The sequence below is a fragment of the Centropristis striata genome, chromosome 13 (assembly GCF_030273125.1).
Source record: "Centropristis striata isolate RG_2023a ecotype Rhode Island chromosome 13, C.striata_1.0, whole genome shotgun sequence".
Classification (NCBI taxonomy): Eukaryota; Metazoa; Chordata; class Actinopteri; order Perciformes; family Serranidae; genus Centropristis; species Centropristis striata.
In genome coordinates, this window is record NC_081529.1 from 32,137,458 (window position 1) to 32,159,783 (window position 22,326).

Consider the following 22,326-nt stretch of genomic DNA (forward strand, 5'->3'; position numbering starts at 1 on the left):
TTACAGTAAAACACTGTCAAATTGCATCAGAAATAGGTTGTCAAATTAAACATTGTACATCACCGTAGTGAATACTTTTAATTACTGTAAATCAAAGAATATCATAAAACTTTAAATTCAACTGCCATAAAATGCAGAAAACACACAGTTTTAGTGTAAAAATATAACATTTTGATGTAAAATTAATGGAGAAATACCATGATGACACAATTATCCTAAAAGTAATGGGATTATTCAGTATAAATTACAGTTTTTGCGGATATTTACATTTACATACGCTCACTGTATTTTTTACAGTGAAGTTCTGGCAACCAAAGCTGCCGGTATTTTACCGTAAATTAAACAGATTTTTTTTTTACAGTGTATTGTGAAAGCTTCAAAATGCTCAATCTAAAGAGAAACAGCCCATATTCAAAAACGTCCAGACTTCTGCAAAGTTGTGATGTCACAACTATGCTGCCCTATATACAAAGTCTAACTGCAGTAACTACGCAAAGGGTAAAACTGAGAAAAACTGTTTTAAAGTTTTTTTAACGTTTTTTAACTGGCCAGCCAAATTGGTTACATGTAGGTAAGTGATATGACACTTATTTCTACATGTATCAATGATGTAATATTTATGCTCAAAATTCATGATGATTTATTTGACCTTTGACCCCAAAAACGTAGTTACTGCACTCTGGTTTTGCTGTAAAAGGTTCTAATAGTAATGATAAACAGATTGCAGTAACTACAATGTTGTTGTCTTCCTTCAGCTTTTATATTTTGTTTTCAGCGAATAAACATTTTCAAATTGATTTTGTTATCAGTGTATTTAAAAGTGTTTAACATCTAAAGATTTGTGTATTTTAGACTTAATATTATAAATAAATGTTATATTTTAGTCCTAATATCATTTTTAATTACTTTTTTACTTAATTACTATCTAGATAATAATTTCCCTATCCAATAAACTTATAATTTATATTATTTTTATGTTTAAATTTGTGTATATCTCCAAAGCAGACCATGGTAAGTGCAATTACTGCTTGGTTTGAGTTGGATTTTGTGGTTTTTATATTTCTCTGCTACAAAGCAAAATTAAAATCTAAAACTTTGTCACAAGATAAAACAGACATCAAGGAGTTCATTTTTAGTTTTAACTCGATTTTGACCAAAACATTAGTTACTGCAGTTAGGCTTGGTAGGGCTGTATAGTATATAGAAAGTGTCACAATGTTGTTTCTCGGCTGCAATGATGGTGCAGAGACCTGACCAATCAGAACAGAGTCGGCTTTTTGGGTGCTAAAACAGCATTTTAGTAGGAGAAAAATAACGAGTTTGCATTAAAGTATGTAAATATGTTCTAGAACAGGGATGGACAGTTAATTTTTCCCTATGGGCCACATGACATACTGTAAAGGTTGCAGAGGGCCGGATCAATACGCTGAACTACATTCTGCTCGATATGAATTTCATTGCTTTATAAAATGCAGTAAATTATATCGTTTTAGAGCTGTTTGTGGTAAGAATATATGTTATCAAAGACTATGTTAATTTGGAGTTAGTCAAATATAGCAGTAAAAATTGTAAAAAAAACATTTATTTTAAACACAACATACATTCAAACCACAAAAACAATATAGAGCATGTGTAAACAAACAATTTATTTACCCTGTGCAAAAAGTGTTTTTAACAAGATAAATCTTTGCAGGTGCTTATGCATGCACGCACATACGAAAAATCACCTTCAAAATAAAAGCACTGTGGTTGTATTGATTTCTAATTTCGGGCCCCCGGGCCGCTTAATGCCCAGATCTGTTCTAGAATATGTTCAGAAACTCAAAATATAAGCATGGGGTAATATTAATACTATTTATTTTTATTTTTGAAGCAATAGCTATTCAGTGTATTTATAACTTGTAATCACTTCTCCGTAGTTTAGTTTTCATTGTTTAATAACAGAGGCCACCCTTCAGCTCAGTTCAAATTGCCTTCACACACATTTCCAGGAGATGAGGCATGCATGTAATATTGTTACTGTTTGTAATTTTTACCTCATTACATGCCTTACAGTTTATTTCACTCACCCAGAACCATATCAGAGCTCTAATAAGTTCCTACTGCTGCTGTTTCAAATTAAAATATTTAACTGGAGAAAGATGGGATGGGTTTTTTTGACATGCAGTCACGGGAAGCGAAATTAATTCGTCACCGAAGCGAGAGCTAACCGTGATGATTTCCAATACAATTTTTATAAATAATGGAAAAGAAAGACCACCCAATGAGCTTGGATGAAGACCTGCACGCCTCCAACTTTTTTAGCAAAGTCACCACAAGTTTGTTTGGCTGCACTGTAACGAGATCACTCTTCTGTACAAACAGCTTTGCAGAAAGTGGTTTCTGTAGTATTGAACTGCAGGTGTTGTTACCGTTAACCAAGATTAGGATAAGTCAAAAATTTAACAATACAGCCAGTTTTACATGAAATCCCTCACATGCATCATCTGCTCTTTGAAAAAAAGGTTCTGCAGTTTACTACAATAGCCTAAAACCAGGGGCGCAGATTCAACTCAATGAGTTATTTTTCCACTCCATGCCTTAACCCAAATATATTTTATTGACAAAAAAATTAAATTAACTGTAGTGTAAACAACAACCAACATTTTTACATGTATGAAAAGAAGTTTGTACATGAAATTCCCAGTGCAGCCAAACAAATTTACTGACTTGAAGCTGACTCAATGAAGGACCCAAAAACATCTCTCCTCCTTTCATCACCCTGAACACACTGCTGGGAAATTTTCTTGTCTGTCAGGATTTTCTGAGACTATGATGGGGGACCCAAACAAAGTAGGAGAAAAGTTTTGCCCTAAAAGCCTAAATTTGGTGCCTCTCACACATTCTAATGCCACTATTCCATCTTAATCATTGCATATTTTAATGAATTATTGTAAAGGAGAATAAGGATTCTTCTGTGTTTTATTTACGGCGTCATATTTTGACAGTCTTCTTGCTAACACATCCATGTGCTCTTATTTTGAAAGCTACATGTGTTTGATTTATTTTGAAGGCGGGTCTAACACGTTCTTAACGTAACGCCCTATGGTGTGTTTAATTGCCACTGAAAGTCGGAACTTGTAGCTCGGAACAACGTGGAAAATTCTGACATTCGTGTAGACCTTGAATGCACCATTAGCCACTGGACTCTCTATGTTCTGCAGTGTAAATAATCTAACTAACAGAACATTAATCCTCTGTTTTCGCCGATGTTTGTCGCTTAAAGTGTGGGGGACGGATTGGGATCACTATGAATGTGGGGGGGACATCCCCCCCGTCCCTAGTGCCCTAGTGCCATCTGCGTGCATGCCTAAAACGCCTCTGCATGTCAATATGTGCCTTAGACTACTGGAATAAAAGCATCTGGCCTTTAAATATAGTTTTGAAGCCCAACTTTCTTTCCTGGAGGTGTCCATTACAGATGTCAAACACATTTTTTCATTCCGTGCAGAAGAAAAAACCTTTCCCTTTCTACTCAATATACAAAAGAAAATCTTTCATCACAGGCTATTTGTTTTTAGCTGTAGCATGGAGCCTGTTGCTAACTCTGGGGTCTTGCCCGGGGTTGGCACTGGTGCAGGTTTCACTCCACGTGTCCAACAGGGAGAAAAACAGCGAGGAGCGGCTTTAAAGCCTAACAAAGACCTGCTGTGTTCGCTCCACCTCACAGTGACCCTTGGTGCTTCCCGGCAGCTCCAATGCTATTGGCGTCATTAGCAGGAAACCTGTCCTAGCTGGTGGGTATAGAGCGTGGTGATAATACTGATAAGGATAGAGGCTCCTGAGGGCCGCTTTCAGCAGCCTCTGTCAGGAGACACTTCCTCCCTCCAACACACAAGCTCTATCTGTGAGGCTTCTCGTGGGCTTCGTCACAAGACTGACCCCAAACACCATAGTCCTGTTCTTTGGCAAAAAGACATATTTATACCAAAACTCCAAGCACTGTTTCAGTGTATCATGAGTTACTGAGCACCGACTAATTTCACAGAATGTCTGAAAGTAATCCAAAACCACAGCTAAGTGGCAGTTGGCGTATAATAACAGTTTTCATATTGAAAGACATTTAAGATCCCACCATGATCACTCGTCAAATTTCTCTTTCTTTTAATCATAAACTCCTAAAGAAACAAAGTGGGTTCCTTTTTTTAAAATAGATTATCAACATTTTCCTATATATGATAAGGAGAAAATAGTGCTAGGTTCTCAAATGTTGCAGGGTCAAATGTGATGCTTTTAGATATTAGAATAATTAAAAAGCACCAATGAAAAATGACTATGAAACACATACATAGCAGCTCTAACTCTGGTCTCCTGGGGTTTTATTTACCCACCCATTCACCTCAGTTTTCTTAATATGTGGACTTTCCTGCTCTTACTGGTACCAAGTTTATTCTAGTTAACAAAAACTAACAAAATAACGAAAACTAGAATTGAAAAAACATTTTTGTTAACTGAAATAAAAAATAAAAACGAGAGTTTTAAAAAAAAAAAAACCATAACTAACTAAAACTGTATTGTGTGGTTACAAAACTAACTAAAATTATAGTGAAAATGTCCTTCGTTTTCGTCTTTGTCAACTTTTTTCATACATAATCCAGTGTTTCTATTAGCCGCTGAGTGTGTGTATTCCTGCTTTGTGGGCTTCCGGGAGAAGCAAGAGTGAAATTACCGTAATGACTCCATATTGGCTGTAAAGAGCAACCTTTCAGCTCTCAGAAAACATTGGAATTTTTCCGATAGCGCAAACCGTTTAGTTATTATGGTAAAAACACCTGGAACTGTAAGAGTTAATAACCTTATTGGGGCTAAGACCAAAGGAAATAAAGGCAACATTTATTATTGCCCATTACAAAAAACCTAAAACGTACACTAAAACTAATAAAAACTAAACTAAAACTAAGCATTTTCAAAAAATAAAAACTAAACTAAAATTAGCAAACTCACTCTAAAAACTAATCAAAATTAACTGACAAAAATTCACAACGAAATTAAAACTAAAACCAATGAAAAATCCAAATCTATTATATCCTTGACTTCACTTCCTCCATCGCTCCTGTCATAAATACTGCAGCCACTAGAGGTCGCCACCTATTGTTCACGTTTATATGTGGTTTAAATCAAAATTAGAGTTTGTAATTAAAGCTTTTTCGTAGGTTCAAGTTAAAATAGTGACTGAGAACAGCCTGGTTATTTTAATGGGTTAGTGAGTGCCATGCAGGCTGCGTCCCATGCAGATCTGTAAAGACTGAAGTGCTCAGATCCAGTCCTCCGCTGCCTACCCCGACATTTCCACCCACCACAGAAATCTACTCCTGTGGAATTTCCTCTCACTGGACCAGTGAATGCCCTTACCATGCAGCTTAGAGATACAGAGGAAAAAAAAGTGAAAGAAAGAAAAAAAGACTAGCAGCAGTGGCAGAGTTTGGGCTCCATTTCTAGAAATAGGAGTCAATATAAGTCTGATATCTGGGGCCGGATTCACAAAAGTGTTCTTCAGATAAAACTTAAGAAAATTCTAAAGAAAAAATAGGATGTTTCATAAGAATGTTCTTAACCCATAAGAACCCACGGTGACACGGTTGTAACAAACACTTTAAATCTTCTAGAATCTCCCATATTCAGCTTTTTCCTTCACATTAACTCATTAAATCCCTAATCGACACATACTCAACACCCTGGTGTGGTGGTCATGTGACTGTGACAGGAAGTGACTTCTCCAAAATGTGACTGGAAACAGAAATGTGAAAAAGTAGCTAATTTCAAAAAGCTTATTTTTTGTTACTAGGCTAAGTCTAAACCCATTTAACAATTCTAATCCGTTAATAGGGTGTCCTTTATTGCATTTAACCCTATTAGAGTTTGTTATTTGTTTTTATTTATTATTGATGTATTATTATTATTTTGTTACTTAAAAACAAATCTGAAAAAATAATTTGTTGTTAGAAAGCACTATTTCACATTTTGATATATGTTGTGGAGATGCAGAGAAAGAGGCAAATTTGTGTGTCCGTAAGCAGAAAAGGTGTCGAGATTATTTATATTAAGATAAGAAATATCATAAACAAATGCTACTTAATTAATGATCTATGGATCTTAAGTTAAAAATCTAAGAACATCCTAAGTGAGAAAAGTAAGAAGTTCCTAAGACATACGACAATTCTTAAGAAAAAAATGGTGAATAGCATTTAAGAACATTCTTAGGATCATCTTATTTTTTTCTTAAGATTTTTCATAAGTTTTATTTTAAGAACACTTTTGTGAATCCGGCCCCTGGTTACTGCTTTAACTCTATGGAGTCTGGGGCTATTTAGGCCATTTTTTAAATGCCATGTTGTTGTTGTTGTTGTTGTTTTTTCAGCACAACCTCACCTATATGACCTGATAATAACTGATTTTTTATTCTGACTTACTGGATCAACATTTTGAACCAAAAAGAAACAAAGAAAAACCAACATAAACGTGATCTTGTGATTGTGTGTGATCCTGTCATCCAACTCTGGTTTTTATTGTAGTCATTTTGTGTCTTTTTTGGTCATTTTGTGTATTTTTGTGTCTTTTTTAGTTATTTTGTGTCTTTTTTTGGTCATTTTGTGTCTTCTTTAGTCCTTTACTCCAACGTAAAATATCATTTCGAATCTTTTTTTTTAACTTTCAAAACACTATCATGCTCATAAAGGAGTTTCAAGTCAGAACTTTAGAGGTAAATTTACAGTAGGGCTCCACGCTGCTTTGTTTTTACGTCTGGACGTGATGAAGAAGTCATGATTTGGTGCTTTTGGTGACTCCAGAGGGTTAATGCCTCACTGATAGAGATGTGTTTCATTTAAGAGGGAAATACAAGAAGCTGTCTGCTGGACAACAGACCTCTTTCAAGGAGCTGTAAAAAAAAAAAAATGACATTGTATGAGTGTGTGTGTGTGTTCATTCTGCTGAGCGGGAAGCCCACAGGCCTGGTCAATGAACGGTGTCAGTATGTGAGGTTGAGGTCATCAGCCTCATGTCCTCTGTCCCTCTCCGCCTCTCACTGGCGTCATCAGCTCAGGGCATGACAAAGCCAATCACACAGTTACAAAAAAAAAAAAAAAAAACATCCTACTCTCATTCACCATTTATCTCTATAGATTAGATTACTGTAGATCACGGGCCAACTGCAGCCCTTGTGACGATATTTTGTGGCCCCCACCTTGATATGAAAGTTTAATGTGAGTTTTATATGAATGCCACTTTACCGTGTTGTGTGTGGAAGGTCCCTTTAATTACTTTTTTGGGTAATTCTGTGTCTTTTTTGGGTCATTTTGTGTCCTTTTTAAATAATTTTGTCTTTTTTAATTATTTTGTGTCTTTTTTTTAATAATTTTGTGTCTTTTTTGGTCATTCTGTTTCCTTTTTTGGTAATTTTGTGTCTTTTTTGTAATTTTGTGTCTTTTGGGGTAATTTTGTGTCTTTTTTAAATAATGTTGTGTCTTTTTTATATAATTTTGTGTCTTTTTGAATAATTTTGTGTCTTTTTTGGTAATTTTGTGTCTTTTTAAAATAATTTTGTGTCTTATTTGGTAATTCTGTGTATTTTTTGGTAATTTTGTGTCTGTTGTAATTTTGTGTCTTTTTTTCAGTCATTTTGTGTCTTTTTGTAATTTTGTTTCTTTTTTTTTTGTAATTTTGTGTCTTTTTTTGGTAATTTTGTGTCTTTTTTAAGTAATTTAGTTTTTTTTCTGTCATTTTGATACTGCCTCTAGCGGCCCCCAGGTAATTTGACTTTAAGACCCCTGGATTAGATATAGAATAAGCAGCTTGCACAAATTAGTCTCACATTCAAAATGACCCATGTTTCCTGTGGTTCTTTTCACACTGCAAAAAACATGAAGCTTACCAAGTATTTTCTTCTTATATCTACCAATAGTATCTTAATTATCTTGTTTTGGGTATGATTTACTTACTGACCATAGCTTTATGTGCTTATTTAATCATTAGTATTATTATTATGTGCTTATTTAATTATCAAAGTATTGCTAACATTAGCCACCATACGCTACTGGTCATACCAGACCAAGTAAGGCTGCAGCAGTAAAACCTCCGGAGTGTTCACTGCATTAAGAAAGAGTGTTTTATTGCTTGTGAACCAGACTTCTCCTTCGTGAGAGGAAAGCTTTGTTATTTCTGCTCTCAAATGTTATATAGTCTTGCCTTAACTCTGTGGAGTCTTGGGCTATTTTGTCCATTTTTGAATCCTTTTCGTGTCTTTTAGTTATTTAGTGTCTTTTTTTGGTCAATTTGTGACTTTTTTTTGTCATTTAGTGTCTTCTGTTGGGTTTTTTTGTCATTCTGTCTTCTTATTTTGTGTCTTTTGTGGTCATTTTGTGTGTTTTTTGATCTTTTTTGGTCTTTTTGCGTCTTTTTGTGTCTTTTGTGTCTTTTTTGGTCATTTGTGTCTTTTTTGGTCATTTAGTGTCTTCTGTTTGGTTTTTTTGGTCATTCTGTCTTCTTATTTTGTGTCTTTTTTGGTCATTTTGTGTCTTTTTTGGTCTTTTTGCGTCTTTTTGTGTCTTTTTGTGTCTTTTTTGTTTTTTTTGCGTCTTTTTGTGTCTTTTTGTGTCTTTTTTTTAGTCATTTTGTGTCTTTTTTTAGTCATTTTGTGTCTTTTTTTAGTCCTTTAGTCCACCATAAAATGTGATTTAGAATCTTTTTTTTAACTTTTAAAACACTATCATGCTCCATAAAGAATTTTAAATGTTGCAAATGTGAACAAAGGTGTCAAATACAACATATAAGAAGGTTCCATCCAGTTCTATCATTTTATACTAAATCTATTTGAGCTTGTCTCCAGTTTTACTTGGTATATCATCATCAAACTGAAACTGGCCTCATGGAGTTTACAGCCAGAACTTTAGAGGTAAATTTACAGTAGGGCTCCACGCTGCTTTGTTTTCTAGTCTGGATGTGATGAAGAAGTCTGGATTTGGAGCTTTTGGAGACTCCAGAGGGTTAAGTTTTGCTGTCATGTTAACTAAAACGTAAACTAAAAGTTGTGGGGGGATTTTTTGGTGGTTGTCATTAACTTGATTATGATAAGAGTGAAGGTGGTTTTCATCTTCTATTTATAACAATGCTTTTTACAGATCTTGTTATAGGAGCAAAATTTCACTGCAACATCCACTTGACTGCAGAAAGCCCTGTAATTCTTGCCTTTTCAAAAGCAGTTTAATTACCTCCGCCAACGAGGTTATGTCTTCAGTTCGGTTTGTTTGCTTGTTTTTCTGTTTGTCAGCAGAGAAAATACTGGCCCGATTGTCATTAAACTTTGGCAGAAGGGTGAAGCAACAAAGAACTCATTAAAAGAATACTTCACCCATAAAATGTCCATTCGTATATAAACGCAACCATCATTTACTTCTTGTCATCAAGGATTTTTTCACATTCTCGTCTCACCACAGTGCACCACAGCAAAAGAAATGTTTTCTTCAAGGATTTAAGGTAACATTGGATGAATAAATGATGTTGGTAAATTTTGGAGCGGATCCGATACTCCGATACTACTTCTAGTTGAATATTTTATAATCTCATGAGAGATTTTTGATTTTAGAAAGTTAAAATCTATCTATAAAGCAAGTGTGTGTGTGTGTGTGTGTGTGTGTGTGTGTGTGTGTGTGTGTGTGTGTGTGTGTGTGTAGGGCATATCTCTCTGACCGTTAGTCAGACTGACTTACACTGAAAAAAGAACCAACTTAATTGAATTGTTTCATTTGGTAACACCTAAATGAATTAAGTTCTTTCAAATTAATTTAAAATCAATTGTGTTAATCTAACTTATTAAATTAATTTGAAAGAACTTAATTCATTTAGGTGTTACCAAGTGAAACAGTTCAATTAAGTTGGTTCAACTATTTTCTTTTTTCAGTGTAAGATTTCGTATGTGGCTTGTTCATGGCACTAAGGTGTGCATCCTTGATTTTGAAGATTTTTAAATTCATTTTTCAAATATCATTATTTACGTAGGACGTTTTGCGGCATTGCACTGTTTCCGATCGGACGCCTTTTAGGGGAGCTCCGCCCCCTTTTAGGGGAGCTCCGCCCCCTTGTGTGATAGGCCTCCACCTGGTCAGTAACACAAGTCACTCTGGATTTCCACCCTGACTCATCTCATCTGTAAGTCTATTTAGCCTACCTAGCTTTCGGAGTGCGCTACAAGGTTCGATTTTCCAATAATATTCAAGTTCAAGTTTTCAAGTTTCCAGCGAATATCAATGTTCAATGTATGTGCTGGATGGTGTGGGACCTTATGATAAGTAAGTGTTTTATGGGGTTGCAGATGTTGTTGTAGCCCGATTAGCATGCTAAGCGGAGATTTAGCTTTATTCATTTCTTATGTTGCATTACTATGTAATTCAGGGATGACATTCATGTTGCTTAGCATAATGCCCAAAATCATTTGATATGAGATACTTACATGCAATATAGTATAACAGCTAATTGGGTTCATGTTAATGTTCTTTTAGTGCAGCATACTGCGTAATGTACTATCTCACCATTAGCATGCTAAGCTAAGAGGAGATTTAAGCCCTTTCTTCCGCATCAGTTTGATCCATTGAAAACAAAACTTTATTAACTGACAGTTAAGCATAATACGGACGGAATGATAGCGTTTCTGTGTTATATAAAGTTACACTAGCAAAAGGTATGTACATCCCACTTTCACACAAAATCATTTGGCCATTATTGAAAAATCTACTTAATCTCCCACTGAATGAATACATACTTCCTACCGGCTCTGCACTAGTAAATAACAAACAAGTGAATCTGTTACTGTAAGGCGAGATCTTTACTTTCCAGCCAAATTCTCCTTGACTTCACACCCTGCTGCATCTGTGCCATGCTGTCCTCACTGAGCCACACAGGGCCATACATCATGGTGCATGGTGGTGACACAAAGGTATTATCACCCAACCAAGGCCAACACACACCACTGACAATCACAACAGTGACCCATTATGTTGGTGTTACACATGAGCAAGGGTGTCTAAAAGCATGACTTGGAGCTTTAACATGGCTAAAGCACACTTTTTCTCCCCTTTTTTCTGAACGCCACTTATCTTTCTGCTCTGCTGCACCGTGTAAGCCGGCCGTTTAAATACCTAAAGTCAGGGGAGGAGAGATCCACAATACATACCACAAGCAAACTGGTGTTGACAGAGGAGCAGCTCCGGACAAGTGCGGATGCGTTCCTAATGGCTATGTGTTTGTGAGAGACAGGAGACAGATAGTCAGATAGACAGACAGGTTGGGGGAGAGGTGTCGGCCTGTCAACCCCCCTCCACCCTAACCCCCCCTCCACACACACACACACACACACACACACACACCCCTCACCCTCCTCGCATCCGCCAGCACGAGAGTTTTTTAAAAAACGACAACTAACTAAAACTGTATTGCGTGTTTACAAAACTAACAAAAATTATAGTAAAAATGTCCTTCGTTTTCGTCTTTGTCCACTTTTTTCATACATAATCCAGTGTTTCAATCAGCTGCTGAGTGTGTGTATTTCTGCTTTGTGGGCTTGATGATCTGTGTCACATTTATTATGACCTCTTTGAATCTCCCACCCAACACACTAGCCCATTGCAAAAAACCTAAAACTAGCACTAAAACCAATAAAAACTAAACTAAAACGAAGCATTTTCAAAAACTAAAAACTAAACTAAAGCTAGCGAACTCACTCTAAAAACGAATCAAAACTAAGTGAATTTGAAAACAAAAAAAAATTCACAACGAAATTAAAACTAAAAACTGATGAAAAATCCAAATCTATTATATCCTTGACTAGTACAGCACCTCACTTCCTCCATCGCATCCACCAGCAGCAGCAGCCAGGCTGAGGGGAGAGGGGGATGAGGATGGACGAGCTGCTGAGAGAGGAAAAAAGGGGAAGCACAGCCGTCGGACGGAGTGGTGGAGGAGGAGGAGGAAGAGTGGGAGGAGAGGGATGACAGGGGGAATCTGTGGGCCAGGGGCAGAGAGATGAAAAGGAAGAGGAGGCGAGGGAGCAGAGGGGGGAGGTCTGCCAGGTGTTCCCCTCACAGCCGTGTGGTCAGTTGCTGTCTCCTGAGAGCTCGGCGTACAGTACGGCCTCTCCGTCATGCAGAGGCTCAATCAGTTGCACAGTTTGCTTCGTACACGCCATCCACAACAAACACACCCTCATGCATCTCAACAAAAGTTTTTAAGAGCAGTTAAAAGTAACACTTTTAGCACGATTTCCCTTTTTTTTCCAAACACCACAGCAGCTCACCACAGACGTCAACGGGCCCTTCGCACTCTCCGATTTTTCCAGTTCCGCTCGGTTCCAATCAGACATGTGGAAACCATCTATAGTGTCCTCATGGCAGGGTTAAAGAGCGCCTCGCTCCACGCAGAGTGACAACAAGAAGAAGAGAAGAAGAGGTGCAAGCAGCACAGCTCAAGAGAGACAGAAACAACTAACCTTCAAAGTCTGATATGATCCCTTCCAAGTGTGCGTTGACAGTGGAATCAGACATTTTTAAGGAGCAAGTGTGTATGTGAGGGTGTGTATAATGAGAGAGAGAGAGAGAGGGAGCAGGGTTCCCTTTCCCCAGCAAGGAAAAGTCTTCCTAAGGCGCAGTCCCGCTTTTAAACAAATCCCAAATTAGGAGCCCGTGCAAGAGAGAGGAGAGGAGGGGAAGAAAAAAAAAAAAAAAGTAGCTCACTGATCCAAACCCTCTCTCTATCTCCTCTCTCTTTCTTAAAGCAGCAACTTATTTTTCTCTTCTCCTCCTTCTCAACTTCCAGAGCTTGGAATGAGCGAGCGATGACAACCCCCCACCCTCCCTCTCTCCCTCCCTCCTTCTCTTCTCCCTCTCCTTCCCTCTAGCTCACTGTCTTCCCTCCCCCCTTTTTTCTCCTTCCCTCCATACCTCCCTCCCCTTCTGCAGCCGTCCTCTCAGACTGGTTCCTTTCTGTGAAAGCTCTCATTTTTGACTGGGCAGGTCAAATTATACGCATGCTACGTTCAAACACACTTCCTGTCGGCCCGATCACATGACTGACACACTCGCTGAGCAACTGATGGAACGCTACGTAGCAATTACTGAGATTTATTTAAAGCCGACTCTGTTGATTATGCCAACATCAGCATCCTATAAGCACAAAAATCAGCACATTTACTTAAAGCCACATAGGAGAAAAGTCTCCATGAAACATATCTTACAGCAGATGGAGTGAAAAGTCACAGATAAATAAATCCAGAGTGGAGAGAGGAACATGCGATGGACTAATATGGTCAGGACAGGCGGCTAGTTCATAGATCGTCTGACATGCTCAGTCGCTCTGCAGGCAGACATCAATAAATAAGTAGCCTAATGACTTAATGACCATGTGAATGAGCCTCTGTGTGTGGGGGGGCGGAGCGGGAGGGAGGGCAGGGGCGTTGGTCAGTGTGTGTGTGTGTGTGTGTGTGTGTGTGTGTGCTTGGAAGAAAGACGGATGTGGCAGTTGGGGGATGTCAGTATCTCTTTATGTGTGTGTAGCTGTTTAATGAATTCAAGTCCAGATAAACCCGTCCTCTGGATTGTATTCTGATGATGCACAAACACATGAAGAGTGCCGTCTCACAGTAAATGTTGGTGTAAAGTCAAATTCTCACACTCTGGGTAAACTGGAGTAACCTTATTCAGTCATTATCCAATATACGAAAGTTTTAACCCTCTATGGTACGCATTATGATGCCAGTTAGGAAAAACATGTTTTTTTTTGTCTTAAAATAGACTAAATAAACATAATCTGAGGAAATGTTATAATTCTTTTTTTTTTTGGTTTGTTGTCCGTAGGCAATATTTTACCATAACGGTGCACAAGTGAAAAAGAAAGTTTTTAAAATTAATTTTAACATAATTTATTTATTAAACATGTGTAAAAGATTCAGTAGCTTCAACAGGGTACAATACATAACATTTTCAATTTAAAAACATTATAAAAGGAACTTTTTTAACCGGTTTCTTGTACCATTGAACCAACGACCCATTGAAATGAATGTCTTGAACAGGCTAATGACTGTTCAAGACATTCATTCTAATGAAGTATGAAATGATAAAAAATGAAAGTTTACTCCCCTATCAGTAGGAATATATTTTTTTCCAGATGGAAAAGCGCCACGAAATGACGTTTTAAGTGATTTTTTGTGCCGCAAAATGGCAAAGCTGTTTCCTTTGGAAAAGTCTGCAAAATAGGGTTTCAATATGGCCTCCTGGAGGTCATGTGACAGATTAAAGCATTGCTATTGGTTCCCTATACTCTTCCCTCTTTTTTAAAGTATCGCATCACTCAAAAACATGCATTGTAGAAATGTGACAGGCCAAAAAACCCCGACCATAGAGGGTTAAATTGTGTTAACAATATGTTTTTGATTCACAGTTTTATTTTACATGGTTTTGTCGGGGCTACACAGCTTGCAGCTCTTCTGTGTGGAGTTTGCATGTTCTCCCTGTCTCAGCGTGGGTTCTCTACGGGTCCTCCAGCTTCCTCCAACACTCCAAAGACATGCAGCTTAGGTTTAATTGCTGACTCTAAATCTATAGTGTCTCTATGTGTCAGCCCTGTGATAGTCTGGCCTCTCCAGGGTTACCCTGCCTTTCACCCAATGCCATCCCATTGGCAACCCGAGTTCTGACAAGTGATTAAAGATAATGGATGGATGGATGGTTTCGCTAAATAAAAAGTTCAAAAAAAGCACACACTTTTTGCGCCATGCCCACCAACACTGCTCGCACTAGGTTGATAAATGGAAGAGCAGTGTGCATCAAGATAAAGATAAATAGTAAATAATATAATTACTAACAAATGATAATATTATTACTAAAAAACATTTGTAATGAGACTTACGCTATTCGCCAACTGTTCATTTATTCATCCATTATCTTTAACCGCTTATCTGAACTCGGGGCTGGAGCCAATAAGCTGACATTAGGCGAGAGGCGGGTACATACGGTGGCCCTGAGAGCTCACAGCACTGCAACTTAAGAAAACACATGCAAATACACAAAACACAAGCAAATTGAGAAAACATCTTCATCAATTTGACAAAACAAGCGCAGCATTTAGAAAACGTTGCAAAGACCAGAACACAACACAATAAGAAAACGCGCTGCAAGTAGATCAGAACACAACAGAAGTGTTTCCAGAGGACACTTAAAAGTGATGCACACGTCTGGACAAGCTTGTGATATTATCAAGTTATTTCAAGATAATTATAATTTCACATTATAACGTTGTAACGATCATATCGTGCTAACACTAACGGCTGATCGATAGCATGTTAACGTTAGCGGCCGATCGATAGCGTGCTAGCATTAGCGGGCTAGCAGACCAAGACCAACTCTGTGCTGTTGAGAGAGACCAACTAAAATGTGTATCATTAATTTATTTGTTTTGTTTAACTGCAATGTGATTGCTACAGGCTAGCGGGCTAACGCTATATATCACGTTATAACATGAAAATATCATTATCATGAAATAACGTGATAATGATATGTGTGCATCACTTTCAAGCGCCCTCTGGAAACACTTCTGTTGTGTTGTGGTCTTTGCAGCGCGTTTTCTAAATGCTGCGCTCTTGTTGTCAAATTGATGAAGATGTTTTTTCAATTTGATTGTATTTTGTGCATTTGCATGTGTTTTCTTAAGTTGCAGCGCTGTGAGCTTTCAGGGCCCTCGTAGGTACACCCTAGACGGGTCACCAGACTATCACAGGACACATAGAGACAGACAAACATGCATGCTCTCATTCACTCCTATGGACATTTTAGAGTCACTAATTAAAGCTACGCTGCATGTCTTTGGACTGTGGGAGGAAGCTGGAGGACCTGGAGAGAACCCATGCTGACACGGGGAGAACGTGCAAACTTCACACAGAAGAGCCGCAAGCTAGATTCGAACCCATGACACTCTAACTTTGGGGCAACAGTGCTAATCACTAGCCCTTTTAGCTAACAGTAATTAGATAATATGTGTATTAGTCGTACGTGCTTTACTGTAATTATAACCTAGCTGGGGACCAGAGTTTGAGGGCACGGGTGCCATTCTGACTCATAAAACAAATTGTTGCTGTCAAGAAATCTTTGCTTGCAAAATACCAATATGTAGCTTCACCTGGCACCTGGCTTTACCTCTGTTACCCCTGATTTCATTAGCATTACACTAATGATATGTAAAGCTCCACCTTGTCAGCTGATGAGATTGATTCCTTAAGTATGTGACATATTAAAACGCATCTGTGTGAATCCATAATTTTGAGACTAATATTTGTACACTGCAGCTAATGGCATTGATTGCTTATTTCGCTCATGAAAAAAATAACATATGGGCATTTAAACAAGGTAAAAACTTGATTTTCATTGGAGGGCGTCTAGTACTGACCGCACAGTAAACACTAACAGTAGAAGCAGTAGCATGTGTGTATGTTAGAAGACTTTCTTCTCATAAATCAATTTGCAAATTGTTAACATGCACTCCTGAAAGATTACTCAAGTCAAATAAGAAGATACATGAAATGGAAAATGTGGAGTATGTGGAGAGATAACAGAAAGTAGAGATAAAGAAAATATGGACTTGAGCTCTAATAAATCATTCAGGCTCTTAAGTGACAGAAACAACCCTCATACTTGATATCCCATGTGTGATTTATCATAATTGTGTTTGGGACAGAAATATTTCAATGTCTGGCAATAAGCTAACCGCTAATTTGTTGCTTACATTGGAATCAAAGTTTGCTTTTTTTTGTTGATTTAGGCATGTTTACCAATCATAAACACAGATGTGCATGAGTGCACAAACACACAGTTTTAACAACAAATGTGAGGATTTACTGTACCAAAAACCTGCAATCTGATCTTGATCTTATCCCACAGTTCACCCCAAATGAAATATGCAAAGTATGTAAGCTACAACAATGTGTGAGGAAACACTTCACAAAACATTGTCCAGTGTCCAGACATACACACATCTATAGTATAAGAGCATACAGTTTTGTGATTTCATTATCTGTAAGCCAGAATCATCAAAATCACAAGAAAAACAGGCTTGAAATATTTTACTCTATGTGTAATCAATCTATATAATGTACCAGTTTAACTTTCTGAAATAACTGACAAAAAATATTGAACTTTTTCATGATATTCTAATTTTTTTAGATGTACCTGCACATGTTTCCTCGAGGGTTGAACCCCACAATATCTGACACTGTGTCGCGTCCCCCAGCAGGGGTCAGCGTTGCTCCTATAAATAAAACCTGTCGCTATGGGCTACAGTGTTAGTGGTAGCACTGTCACCAGCATACAGAAATGTGATCTGGAAACAGATAAAGATGGAGACATGAGGAGAATCCTGCTCCAGACACACCCTCCACCCACACAGTGTGTTCTGCCCAACACATGTGTGTCAGATTCCTCCACTCCCTGGCACACACTCGTATTCAGACGCACACTAAGACACACTAACAGACAACCAATCTGTGCGCAGCAGATGCATGCAAAAATACAAACATGCATGCACCCAGCCCAGCACCCAACCCTTCCACTGAGACACACACACACACACACACACACACACACATATTCTCGTACTTCTGTCTTTGTGAGGACCCTCATTGGAATGGTGAATTCCCTTGCAAGGTTATAATGGTTCTGAATTTTTCATTAGTTTTAGGTTTAATTGGGTTTTGAATTTTTGTTTTCAAATTTCACATTTTTAGAGTGCGTTTGCTAGTTTTAGTTTGTATTTATTTATTTTTTAAATGCTTTAGTTTTAGTTTAGTTTTTATTAGTTCTAATTTTTTGTAATGGGTTATTTGTTGGGTGGGAGATTAAAAGATTAATAACCTTGTTCCCTAGCCCCTTACCTTACATAAACCCTAACATAAACCTAATTGTAACCTTTACCCTAAAACAAAGTCTGAAATCTCAAAAAAGCCTTTGAAGAAGTGAGGACTGGCCGAAATGTCCTCACTTCGCAAAAATGTCCTCACTCTGTTGGTTAAAAACGTGTCCCGGTCCTCACTATGTAGGAAGTACAAGAACACACACACACACACACACACACACACACACACACACAGAAAAGCACACTTCCTTCCATGCATATCCCTGCAAGCCCCAGCATGCCCCGACACTGCTAATTCAATCTGCTGTAACAACTGTCACACTGGGAGAAGACTGCAACACTTTTCTCTGAACTTCATGCGTACCATAGCAATCATAGTGATTCAGTCTGCAATGCAATGCTCTGAAAACAGTCTTTACCTGCCATTATCACAACATGCACCTTGGATACAGTATGTAATGGCCTTAGTGAATGCACAAGTCTGGAGGGTTATACCAGGTCGAGCTGATTCCATATATAAAGATATATCTTTAGCTCCTTATGGTGTGAATTCCACCACACTGACTCGTCTTTCTTGGAAACTTAATTGCTGCATCCTGATGCTAAATAAAAGTCATATTTGTCATCACCAATGATAAACTGTGAGGTATAGAAGTAATGCAGCAGGCCAAACTGTAAACATACACCTAATGATCCTAAGAGCTAATTCAACATGAGAGACTCCGGGGCCCCCACCATCTTTTTTTTGCTGTTGATTTTTTTCTGTCTCTTTGTGTGTGTGTGTGTGTGTGTGTGTGTGTGTGTGTGTGTGTGTGTGTGTGTCTTTTGTGGTCACTTTGTCTCTTTGCTGTGATTTTGTGTCTCTTTGTGGTCATTTTGCATCTCTTCATGTGGTTTTGTTAAGGTATTTTGTGTCTCCTTGTGGTTGTTTTTGTGTCTTTTTTGGTCACTTAGTGTCTTTTTTTTTTAGTAATTTTGAGTCTCTTTGTGGTCATTTTGTGTCTTTTTGTGAGGTTTTGTAAGGTATTTTGTGTGTCCTTTGAGTGACATTTTGCAGGTTACCAGCAAATATGGAAATCCATCAATCTCAAACTGGAGTAATTTTGTGTCTCTTTGTGGTCATTTTGTGTCTTTTTCTGAGGTTTTGTAAGGTATTTTGTGTCTCCTTGTGGTTGTTTTGTGTGTTTTATGGTCACTTTGTCTATTTGCGGTGATTTTGTGTCTCTTTGTGGTCATTTTGCATCTCTTTATGTGGTTTTGTTAAGGTATTTTGTTGTCATTTTGTGTCTCTTTGTGGTTGTTTTTGTGTCTTTTATGGTCACTTAGTCTCTTTGTAGTAATTTTGTGTCTCTTTGTGGTCATTTTGTGGTCACTTCCTCTCTTTGTGTACATTTTTTGATGGTCGTTACATGTCATTGAGTGACATTTTGCAGGTTACCCACAAATATGGAAATCCATCAATCTCAAACTGGAGATTGAGATTTTTTTATTTTGACTCTAAAATTAGTTTTGACAATGGTGTATAACTGTTTTGTTAAACTGAAGATAACTAAACTCTCTTGGGCCCTCAGGCCTCCTGTACATTAGTATATTGTAATGTATTTGAATAGGCAGCTGTTGGTGTTATATTGCACTGCCGCATACGGATGAAGAGAGACAGAGACAGCCGCCTACGGCCTAAAGAAACCCAGACCACCACCACCACCACCACTCCAAAGTGGGTCCTGCCCTCCTGAGAGCTGAAAAATGAGTGGGAGGAGGAGAGGATAACTTCTATAAACTGATGCCAAGCCAGCGTGGCAGTTGCTAGGGCAATGCCAGGGCAACAGCAGGCTGTGAATGTCAGTGGTCAATCCGTGCACGTACACACACACACACACACACTCGTCTTTGCCCCTCGGGGGGCCCAACAGTTTTTTACTCATTTATGGGATCCACCCTTTCCAGTGGTTCTACACTGCTGTAAAAAATCAGGTAACATAAGAAAAAAATCCCAATCACAAAAATCACTTCAATTTAACAAAATTAAACTTTTGTCTCCCTGACAGTTTTTTGGTCACTTTTGGGGCCCGTTTCTAATGTACAGTACTTGTGAGGTCCAGTGTCTCACACACACACACACACACACACACACACACACACACACACAGACACTTATAGGTTTACATGCTTCAGTGCCGGTCTGCACTCTCCCCTGCAGTTGCGTTGCTTTCATGTAGCGCCGCTATGACGATCAGCTACATAGAGTGGTACATAGATACAGTCAGAGTTGTTACTGTGACATCCTACTACAGTGTGTGAGGTAGGTAATACAGGGCCAAACACACTGTTGCATATGCCGTTCGGTAGCCACCAGCCAGCTTTCAAAATAAGAGCACGGTGTGTTAACAGAATCCACCACAGAATTTACTAACTACAATACTATCAAAATAAAATGCCTGAAATAAAACATAAAAGAACCCTTATTCTCCTTTAAATAATTTTTTAAAATATGCAATGAGAAGATGCAGTGTGTATCATGGAATAGTGGCATTAGAATGTGTAAGAGGGCACCAAATTTTGGAAAAAAATTCTCCAGTGGGACATGCCCCTAGACCCCCCTAACCAGCTGTTTTTCAACACTGTCTGGCTGCTGCATGTCTTAGTGGAAAGCTGTTAACTGTGAAAAATGTTATGTGAGGTGTTTGCTCTCATTTAGCTCTCAAAGTGAACAAGAGTGATGTATTTTACTTAAAAATGTACATGCCCCCAGACCCCCAAGATGGTAAGGTTTGGTTCAGATGACGACTATTTCATCATACATCATGCATCATCTGTTTTTGCCTGCTGTTAGGGCCCCTTGTTGTGCAGAATCCCCTTTTTATTTTTTCGCCCCTGCCCTTCAAACAGTCTGAGTCCGCCACTGCCTGTGACGGACGTCCTGCGGTTTCTCCAAGTGGCCCCTTCTGGCCACCCATCTAAAAAATATTCTGGGGGCGTCAGTGTTTATAGTGTGAATAATGATCCGTGTTTCATTTCAGGTCATGTCAGGTTTAGACAGACATTGTTATTTTAAACATTACCCGTATCAGCTACAGAGGAAACTCCAACTTCCTGCTGAGTTCATCCTAAAACAACAAAAGCTTTGTTGGCCTAGATGCAGACAACTCAGTCATGAGTCAGGCTATATCAAATAAGCCATCTGGATGAGGTAAAAATCTGTGCGTGCATTGCGTCCATTGCTTGCATTGATTGCGTGTGCTTCATTGGTACATGTGTGTATGTTTTGGATGTGACTGGCTAGTTACCGCAGCTCTGTTTACATGGCAACCCCCATAATAAGCAGTTTTACCTGGCCCAGGACATCAGAAGAGAGAGGGGGAGAGGAGAGATGGACTAGACAAGAAAAAGAGGAGGGAAAAGATGAGGAAAGGTGTGCCAGTTTTCTCCCTGGGCAGAGAGAGAACCCCCATTGCTTTAATGGAAACTAGGAAGCAGGAAGAGGAAAAAAGAAACAGAGAGACACAGAAATTGAGCAGCGTTAGCATGACTAATGGAATCAGCAGCACTGGTAGTGTAAACAGAAAAGTGCCTGGCTTTAAGTACAGTACAGTATAGTACTGTGCTCTCAGCTAAACGTGGGAATGAATGGAGCAGAGAGCACTGCAGTGAGGATCGCTGACTGTCCAGAATGTTAAAAAATATTTGAGAGACAAAAGAAAAGATTTGCACCGCTGAAGCTGATCCGTGCACAGATAGTCACACAATGAGAGTCTACGGTTGCGTGATCATAGCAAAAACATATTCACGATTATTGTTGTTAGTATTGAGATCATACATACAACAACTTTCTATCTATTATAATAGTAAATGCAATTAATAATAATACTGCAAAATGTATGAATATATATATGCATGCACTGTTTTTGTAAAATAATTTGAAATTAATATAAATAAAAAACATGCAAATGCACACAACTCTAAGTAAAGAGGTTGGCTGTATTTACAACTCAAGACATTATGCCTTTTTTCCCTAATCGTTGCTAGCCAAAAATCATCATTAAATAAGCCCCAGCCAGCCAGCTTTCAAAATAAGAGCACAGTGTGTTAACAGAATCCACCACAGAATTTACAACAATACTATCAAAATAAATTGCCTGAAATAAAACATAAAAGAACCCTTATTATGTAGAGTCTACATTATTTGGTGAAATGTAAATGTACAGATATGGGGCAGCAGGTCAGACAGTTTCACAATATTCCACACACACACACACACACACACACACACACACACACACACGCATACACAAATGAAAACCCCTGGTGTGGCCCCACAGTCCACATGGTGGAGTAGCTCCGTCTAAAGTTTATGCACAGCTGTAGTGACAGCAGCTGCTCTTAACACCAAATGTTAAACAGCAG

At 38.3% G+C, this 22,326-nt stretch overlaps 1 protein-coding gene across 2 annotated transcripts in view; it reads right to left on the reverse strand.

Moving 5' to 3' along the window:
• The window catches only part of LOC131982917 (septin-9-like), a 171,708-nt gene that overhangs the window by 114,586 nt on the left and 34,796 nt on the right, over nt 1–22,326 (reverse strand). Inside the window, exon 1 of one of the 2 annotated variants that reach the window (XM_059347512.1) lies at nt 12,515–12,729. The exons of the other annotated variant lie outside the window; for it this stretch is intronic. Coding sequence (XP_059203495.1) covers nt 12,515–12,569 — 55 coding nt within the window. The 5' untranslated portion in view covers nt 12,570–12,729. Of the gene's footprint in view, nt 1–12,514; nt 12,730–22,326 lie in introns of those variants that run through there. 2 annotated transcript variants of the gene reach the window in all.